General features: G+C 43.9%; 1 protein-coding gene across 4 annotated transcripts; it reads right to left on the bottom strand.

Moving 5' to 3' along the window:
* Positions 1 to 2,935: 2,935 nt before the first annotated feature.
* On the bottom strand, positions 2,936 to 8,036 carry phospho1 (phosphoethanolamine/phosphocholine phosphatase 1). Of its 4 annotated transcripts, none has more exons than XM_041231839.1 (2): positions 7,703 to 8,036; positions 2,936 to 3,812 (listed from the first exon to the last, which is right to left on the bottom strand). In XM_041231839.1, exon 2 carries the CDS (start codon positions 3,781 to 3,783, stop codon positions 2,959 to 2,961), a length of 825 nt encoding a protein of 274 aa, XP_041087773.1. In that variant the 5' UTR covers positions 3,784 to 3,812; positions 7,703 to 8,036; the 3' UTR covers positions 2,936 to 2,958. The 4 variants fall into 4 exon arrangements, with proteins under 4 accessions (XP_041087773.1, XP_041087774.1, XP_041087775.1 ...); XM_041231840.1 differs by having other exon boundaries at positions 7,712 to 8,036; XM_041231841.1 differs by having other exon boundaries at positions 2,936 to 3,734; positions 7,703 to 8,035.
* Positions 8,037 to 9,433: the final 1,397 nt, after the last annotated feature.

Below are 9,433 nucleotides of genomic sequence, written 5' to 3'. Positions count from 1 at the left end.
CCGTGCACTGGCATAGTGAGGACAGTCGTGGACTGGCATAGTGAGGACAGTCGTGCACTGGCATAGTGAGGGCAGCCGTGGACTGGCATAGTGAGGACAGCCGTGGAATGGCATAGTGGGGACAGCCGTGGACTGGCACAGTGGAGAGAGTTGTGGACTGGCATAGTGGGGACAGCCGTGGACTGGCATAGTGGGGACAGTCGTGGACTGGCATAGTGAGGACAGCCGTGGACTGGCATAGTGAGGACAGTCGTGGACTGGCATAGTGGGGACAGTCGTGGACTGGCATAGTGAGGACAGTCGTGCACTGGCATAGTGGGGACAGCCGTGGACTGGCATAGCGGAGAGTCGTGTGTTTACTTGCTTGACATTTTTATAAGCCATTATTAATACCAACCCTAAAAACACAAGAAGCTCTGCAGCTCCGCCAGGTCTTTGCATATTTTTCCACCACGCTTCATGCCCTCCTCGCTGTGTCTTTCTTCTCACTGTTAGCCAGAATATCAGAATATTAAAAGTGCCTTCCAGATGTGAGCGTACATCTGCATATAAACCTCTTCCATAACAGAGAGCTTTGTATTTCAAAATACATTATTCTACTCCTAGAACAATTTACAATACTTTTATTTAGAACTTTTTATTTAGTGTGCACATTTATTGGAATGCCATGTGTCATTGATATCCTTTATATACATACCCACCTGCATGAAAACCTCTGGGGGGGGGGGGGGGGAGAATTGCAATTTGCAGTCAGTAATCAGTGATACAATTGTGTGAGAATGTTAGACCACTTTGTGCTTTAATTAGGCATTTTAAACAACTTCTAAAAAGTCTCACGTATTTTGCCATTTGCGGCTCTGTTCCCCTTCTCTTACCATTTTAAATTAATTACATGTGTAGCCTATTAAAGTCATCCAATAAATACAGACAATCACTAATTTGCCTGTTTTGAAAATTTCCGAGATTTTCAGTTCCAGCAGTTTGATTTAATATGCACAACAAATTAACGCTACAGACACAATGAGGTGTTCTAACCCATGCACACCACTGTGACATGTATATTTATATATATATATATATATATATATATATATATATAGAATATATATACATTCAATACACACTTATATTATATATATATATATATATATATATATATATATATATATACTTCACGCCGAACTACATAATCTAATGTGTGTGTGTGTTAACTATATAATATACAAATATAATATATATTATATGATATTATACATATATATATATATGAACTGAAAAGTCACTATTTTAATAATTATAATATTGTTAATCTCTCTATATATATTGCAAGTTAAACCATGAGCAATAATGGAGGTACGCCAGACAGGCCAGCATTCAAGCAGTGCTTTCTCATCATGATGAAGTAGGTTGGAAGTTTTCAATGCATTGGTAGAATATATTAGATGAATGTTCACTTAGTAACCTTGGGGGCATGCATGGAGACACATGCTGAGGGCGGTTGTTATAATGTGTGCTATCATTTGTTCATCTTGAATTGCAATGCACACCTGGTTTATTCCTGTATATCAAGACTATAAAACAGGGACTGTAGTAATTTTGTGTAGTACAGCCCTGAGGAACCATTCACTCAAATGTAAAAGCTGCTCCTAAATCATACAACTCCTGCAGCACAGTTCAATCACGCCTTGTTTCCACCTGCCATGCTCCGGGACCGAATTGAAAGTGGTCTGAAACCAATCCTGCGCATTTCTATTGGCAGCCAGTAGGGTTAGGTCAACCCTCTTTGAACTGGGACTCCAGCAGTCAGTTCCAGGATTGCAGCCCTCTGACAGACTCCGACCTCTCCACTGAATTCTGAGATTTCACAATCCCACAAGGAGAGCCTGCTGTCTCTTCTAATCAACCAACTTTTCTTGGGAAAGACAAGCATTGAAAGAACGTGGGAAAACAGTCCAATACGGTTTAAGGACGCTTCATAAAACAAGGAAGAACACAGAGGCTTCATTTCGTGAGCAAAATGCCCCGTCTCTGTTCCCAGCTTTTAAACATGCTGAAGAGTGGCATTTCTTCGTAATATCTAGCAGACCCCAATATTCATGTGATACAGCGACCCGAAATTTTATTTACATCAGATGAAAATAACGTCCCATTAAAATGAGCTATATTGCTTTGTTCCTGTTTAACTATATATGATGAAGAATATAGCACACGATGCAGAGTAAGATACCGATTTTCACTCACTCGCGATCAGAGGCCAGTAAGTGCACTCTTTGCAAAGCCAGTCTGATCTCTCAGTAGTGGAGTGGGTATCACTGTGTATCACACTGCACCCTGTACCATATTACAGTTTTTAAAAACATTTCTATAGTGTTTAAATGGCACTGGTTGCATTTGTTGCTGGTCACTAGATGCCTTATGTTTGTTTGGACCTTTTTGAATCCCCCCCCCCCGTCAGGTTCACTAACTTCATTACCCCCCAACAGACAGCTGTAAGGCAGACCAATGATGATTTAACCCAGGGGTCCTGAATGTTGCTTCAGCCTCTGAGACTCTATATAGTGTGTGTTCGTTCTAACTACTCTACTAGTTTACAGGTTCAAATACAGATTCTATAAAAAAAGAGGTTTTGAGAAACCCCAGGTTAAAACAAAAGGACTGCTTCCCATTCAAGGTGACATGGTTTATCGTGCTTTTTAATGTGTCTCACCATGCTTTATTGCATTTTGCAATGGGGGGAATCTTTTATAAAGGGGCTGGAGTGAAACAAATGAAGGCTGTGTGTTTATAGGGGCGCCTCTCACAATAGAACGGTCTCTAAGATCACAGTGCTGGTTTCACTCCCTGTCACTAATGCCCTGTGCTAGTTCTCTTGAGCACAGCTCTCAGTTCTTGACTCCGGGGGGGGGGGGGGGGGGGGGGGGGGGGGGTTTGGGATGGGTGGGGGTGTTGTTGCTGCGGTTACCTGCCCAGCAGCTTCCTCAGATAGTGCAGGATGTCGTCTCCGCTGTGCCAGGGCACCACATTGGCTCCGTAGGCGGTGGGCGAGCTCTGTTGCATCTCCCTGACCAGCCGGTGCATGGGGTAGTCGTGGCGGGGGAAGGCCGTGTCCGCAGGACCCAGCAGCACCGAGGGGCAGAAATCATTGGCCCCATCGCCCGCGTAGAACAGCCTGTCGAAGGGCCGGCCGCCGCGCTCCTCCACCCGCTGTGCCAGGTACTCCCCCAGGAGCTTGCGCTTGCACATGTTGGCGGGGCAGCGCGGGCAGGCGTGCGAGTGGCAGGGCTGCAGGGAGAGGTAGCCGCGGGAGTTGAAGGAGGCGGGGTTGGTGAGGATGCAGTGGAACAGCGGGCGCAGCCCGGCCGCGCTCAGCCAGGTCTCGATCACGTAGGAGTTGGCGTCGGAGATCAAGACCATCTCAAACAGGTCCTGGTTGGCCTTCAGGAACTGGAAGAGGCTCATGATACCCGGGGAGGCGGGAATCTTCTCGATAACAGCGCGGAAACCTTCCTCCCGCACGCCCTGCTCCCCCATGTAGGTCAGCACGCGCCCCATGTACTCGGTGTAGTGCCCCTCACGCCGCGTCTCCCGCAGCCAGGCGGGCAGAGTCTGTCCTGGTGCCGCACGCACCACAGAGTCATCGCTATTCTCGTTCACGATGGTCTCGTCGAAGTCGAAGAAGAAGAGGTGCTTCTTCAGGGGGGCTTCCATGTTGGGGGGGGCACGCTCCTCGTCTCCTGAGGGAGGGGGGGGGACAAAACAGCACGTCAGCATGGAGTTCCGCATTGCCAGCGCCTCTCCAGAACACTCGGGACCTGTCAGGAGGGAAGAGAAAACAGAAGAGAGAGAGAGAGAGAGAGCAAGCAGGAAAAAAACAGGAGGAAAGGGGGAAAAACGAGAACGGGTGTAATTTACAACACAAATGATGACAAAGCAAAACAACAGAAAACAAAAACTAAAATGAATAAATAAAAAAAAAAAGCAAATCAATAAACAAATATAAATGTAATCAATAAAAAAGCATGGCCATGTTGTTGATAAAGGGTCAGGGAGTCCTGATGTTTCACTTTGTGTCCAGAGAGGGTTCAGGAGCATCCTGAATTCTAGGAATCTGCAGCAGCTTGCAGAGATGCTTGTGGGTTTTGTGCTTTATTTTATCATGACCTTTAGGTCTGGCCAGTGTCAGGGGATGGCTGACTGATCGGATGAACAGGAGTGACGTGTGGTAGTTTTTGGTGTTTCCACGTTTGGAGGATAGACAAACAAGTCATTGTCCTACACATAGATGTGGCATTCTAAAATATCTGCTTTAAATGTAACCCAGCAAGACTCACAGAGTGCTAAACCAGGGGTTCCAAACATTCTTACCTGCGGCACCACTGTCAGCACCCCTTGGGAAAATGGCAAATTAAAAACATTTGATATGTTTAAACCTGTAACATTATGAATAAACCTAATCTAAACTGCCCTTTATTCATTTGAATAAATATTTTCAATGATGGAATAGAATATGCACTAAGTGAAAATATATATATTTTTTAAACACTTTAATTTTAAGTAAATAAAATACATTGCAAAAACTAAAACAGACGTTTTTAATCTAACCTTTAAATAAGACACCTATGTATAATTACAATTTTGAAAAATGCAGTTTATTTTTCTTGCTCAAACAAGAATGAAGTGCATGTCTCTTATCATTACCATTCATAAATACCTGAACAGGAATCACTTTGCGTAAAACCAGTACAACGTGCACAAAAACCTAACTTAAATCCTAACTTCTGAACACTGTGTAACTAAATCGCCCACCCTTTACCTCTTACGCTGAACTGCCATGCACAAAAAAAAAAAAAACGAATGATGCAGAAGAAACGAGAGCCTTGCAAAAGTTACTTTTTTCGTCACTACTCTGTGCAACTAATTCAACTTGCAACATCACGTTTTTGTGTAAGTTGTGTTGAACGTTGTGACCACTTTAAACTTTGGGGGGGGTCGTCGGACATCTTTAAACTTTGAATCTTAATAATAATAATAATAATAATAATAATAATAATAATAATAATAATAACTTTATTATTATAATAATATTATTACTTATAAATTAATATTATTATTATTATTATTATTATTATTATTATTAATAATAATAATATTTACAAAACAATATTATTCTAGCGTTATTTTAAGACGACTGTGAACGATGCTAGTAATGCTCTAAACATTACAGTATATCCAAACCAGGTTTTAATATTACAAGTTCTTTATGACTTTTGATTAATAACTTGATTTAGTTACTATTGAATAAATGTTAATCACAAAAACGGGCATCAATTGCATTTTTAAATGAATGTTATCAAGTATAAACGTTGGTTTGAAAACGTTTCTACAAAAGAACAAACCCTTTCCAGCAGCTCAGAGCTGATGCACTGAAACTCCTGTAGCTGCCTGTCGTGTTCTTTATAGTTTGCAAACCCTATTCTTTCATAGCGGATTCGACATGTTGTAATTTTATATAATACTGAACACACTTTTCACATCTGCCAGCAGAGCGATCACATGACCTCAACACTGCCCTGCTGTCAGAGCCCTCGCTACATCCCGCCTCCAGGTAACCAATCTGTTAGCTCTGATTTGTGGATTTCTGCTTTGATTGACAGTCTGCCAACACTGTCTTGCTCCGCTTTATTTCTCTGCAGTTGCACCTGCTGCCGGCGCCTGCCTTTCACTATCAATACAAAATAATACATAGAATGGCATTGCACCTGCGATCCACCCGGGACTGTGTCGCGGTCCACCCGTGACTGTGTCGCGGTCCACCTGACTTGTCAGGGCACGGATGTCTGCTTCCCATTTCCACACTGTGATCCATCGCTTACTACCTACCCAGCTTCAAAAGCACGCTATTAATCAAGAGCAAATGAGCTAAGCGCTGCCGCTCGGACGCTGGTTAACCCAGATGGGTTTATCCCTGGGGTTTGTTTTTGACCAACTTCTTAAGATTACAACATACAAGAAAAAAAAACAAAAAAAAAACTGCAAGATGAGGTTTGCAGAAAATCCGGTTTATAAAGAAAGGTAAGGCGGTGGAATTGAGACCCGCTGGTGAGATTATTAAAATACACCCCATTGTGTAAGGGCTATTGCGATTGCACCGGAGCGCTGCAGAAAGCTCTCACCCTATTGCTTTGTTAACAATCTCTACAGGTGCTTTTAAAATCCATTCGTTTATTGTGCAGTCCCCGAAGCTTGCAGCTACATTAATGTTCATTTATGTTAGCGAAAGTTCAGAAAAGGGTTACCACTAGCCAGTGTAACTCCCCCACGCACAGTTAGCAATTAATACAGCGCGCACCGAGGAAGCAGGGAGTGTGCCGCGGGATGCTGTCACAGCTGAGCCCGCTGCGATTGCTACTCCACGGAGCCAAACATTTCTGGACCAGCATCCATACTGCCTGAACATGAACCGGTTCCGCGAACACGGACCTTTTTTTTTTAAGGAAGCACAAACGTTTTTATATTTCAATTTCCCCGAATTTAAGGACAGTGAAATACAGTTGTGCTCTAAGTACAAACCATTCCCAAACTACTTGCTTGGCTACTAATCTTAATCTAGCTGCTGCCCGAACTAGCCGTATAATTTTAATCTTGACCTCTAATGATTAAATGTTTGAAGAAAAACAAAACAAAACAAAACAAACCGCAGACGTGTATACAGTTTGATCGATGAATGCGGGTCTGGGTTTAATATCCACCCCGGTAAAAAGCTTGTTTGTGGCATGCGGTGTTACATCACCAGAGTCTAATACTGGAGATGCCTGCAGTGCTGCATCGCGCACACTGACTGCCGCGGCAACGCGTCCCACGGTGCAGCTCAGCGGGGTTGCTGTAGCCTGACCTTGGGAAATATGCATTGTATGAATGCAATGTACAAGAACAGCACTTAACACCCCCCCCCCCCCCACCCCACTCCCCACTCCCACTCCCACTCCCACTCCCACGCCTCACCAAGAAACAAACAAGCTGCTGGGACAATACCGCCCAGATAGACACTGCGTGCCAGATCTCACCCGTCAATTTCTGACTGGACAGTACTGAGGTATCTCACTTTCAACCCCTTCGCGATAGAAATAAATAAGTAAATACACAAATATGCCATTTGACGTTCTCCTTCAACACGAACGCGTACGCTTATAGGGGGAATCTAAATGGAACAACGGCGCCAGGCAGCATCACAGCCCGTTAAACTATCCGCAAAGCATTCGCGTAGCTTTGTCAGTTTCGCTCGCCGAACCAGATACATATTGTTTGCTACTCGGTCTGTATCTGAGAGGAAACGGAGAAGCTGCAGGGCAAGCGGCGTGTCAAGGACACTGCAGTTGGTTAAACGGGGACGCTGGCGAGCTAGCCATCAAAAAAGGATCCTGAAAGTCCGCAGTTCTCCAGCGCAGCCTTTCTGCAATGTAATTCATCCTCAGCCTTTCATTACACAGATAGGACTACAAATCAAATGCAAACTGCCATTGAAAATGTCAAGGACAAACAAGCGAAAGAGACCGACAGCATTACCCTGACACAGTATAACAAAGCGCTGAATGCTCTATGTAAGCGTTGCAATTTATTTCATTTTAATGTTCACCTGCACAAAATACAATAATAAATCAATAACGGTTGTTATTTCAATACAAATATTGTAGTTAGAGCCTACCGTGCTTGCCTAGGGTCTAAATGAAGTCCTGCCTTGTCACCTAATGATATGCTTTCAGACGGCAGAGCAGTGTCAGGACAGCGTATGAAGTCCGCAGAGACAGAATGAATCCTGTCCGGTCCTGTCCGGTCGCGTTCTGCCCTCAGGTTGCGGTTTTTGCCGACAGAATCCAGCCCTGCTTGCCCGCTGTTTTATTGTCGTGATTGTAAGGGTTGCTCCGGAGTCGTGTTCTCCCAGTGTCGGTCTCGCCATGCCACGGCACGGTTCTCCTCGATGCCCATTTAAAGGGCTGCCCGGCAGCTGTCAAGGAGAGAAGGCATCCTTGTGACGCCACACAGCCTTTTGCTACTGGGCACCGCCCATTTGCGGTCTCCAGTTTAAAGGGACCGCGGCAGATAATCGAGACAAATGATGACAGGGTAGCTTGCAGAAAACCGCACTTAACCTTTAATTTATTTTAAAAATTGGCAGACCCTGTACTTGTTTTAAATGGGTAAAGATCAAAACTGCTAGTTAAAATGCAACTACAGTACAGAGGGGGAGGGAGAGAGAGAGAGAGAGAGAGAGAGAGAGAGAGAGAGAGAGAGAGAGAGAGAGAGAGAGAGAGAGAGAGAGAGAGAGAGAAATAACATTTTAAATTGCAATTCTGTCCTATTTATAAATACACCCACTACCAAGTGTCCCCTCTACCTTGGGGCCCAACACCTTCAGCAGAGGCAACACAAAACCACTTTTTCAGGAACAGGGGCTTGAAACTTGTTTCCAGGAGACCACTGGGAGACCTAGTTTGAGGTCACCGTCTCTCCCCTGGAGTGCCACTCAGCAGCTTGAACCCACGTTCCAAGCACAAAGTAATAATAGTAACATGACAATCTTGAAATGACAAGTTAGGGAGATCCGTTTCTCCTGTCAGTACAATAAGCAATGCATTACAGGAGTCAGTGCCAAGCAAGAATATAGAGGACCTGCTTCCATCGTCTGCTGAATACAATCTTACAACACAGGCTGATTCGCTAGCTTTCCCATGAATTTTCAAATCTGGATTTGAATCTGGTTAAAGCCACAAGTCAAGCGAGTTGATCACAAAACCCCTGTGCATTTTGATGCAATTTGCTCACCTGTGCTTGAGAGAGGCCCAGGACTGAATGACAGACAGGGAGCGCTCAGTCAGTGCTTTGTGTGGGGTTTTGTGACGGGGGTTCTTTGGGAGCTATATCTTTGTTTGCTGCCACTAAACTTGTCATTTTATTAAAGATTTTTTTTATATATAAAAACACTTAAGCACATCACTGTTGGGACTAACTTTCCAAAAGAAGCTCAGAGGTAGCCCTTATTGGGTCTTCTTATTGACTTGGGCAAACGTTGCTGGCAAAAGAGTTTTAGCAGGTTCCTAAAATGTTTTTTTTTTTTTTTTTTTAACTGCTTTCCATCCCAAAGTTCACAGCGAGTTCACTGCCATCTTGAGAACGCATCATTTAATATGCTTCACTTTGCCTACCTAATGCCACCTAGGTCTTAAATACCAATTACCACCAATTTCCATTAAACTGCTCAGTCATTTGTTCTTTACTTTACTGTTCTGTACATTCTGTTGATATATCATGGTCATCGTCTTTCATCACACTGATAGCTCCAATTCTGTATCTGCAGCCTCCAAACTCACATCCCCAAATGCAATACAAGCATGGTGGATAGAGCTTGTATGAGAGCAAAGGTGGTTTTGATATAGAG

This window comes from Polyodon spathula, chromosome 28, assembly GCF_017654505.1.
Source record: "Polyodon spathula isolate WHYD16114869_AA chromosome 28, ASM1765450v1, whole genome shotgun sequence".
Taxonomy (NCBI): Eukaryota; Metazoa; Chordata; class Actinopteri; order Acipenseriformes; family Polyodontidae; genus Polyodon; species Polyodon spathula.
Note: the sequence above shows the minus strand (reverse complement) of the source record. Positions and strands in the feature narration are given on the sequence as shown.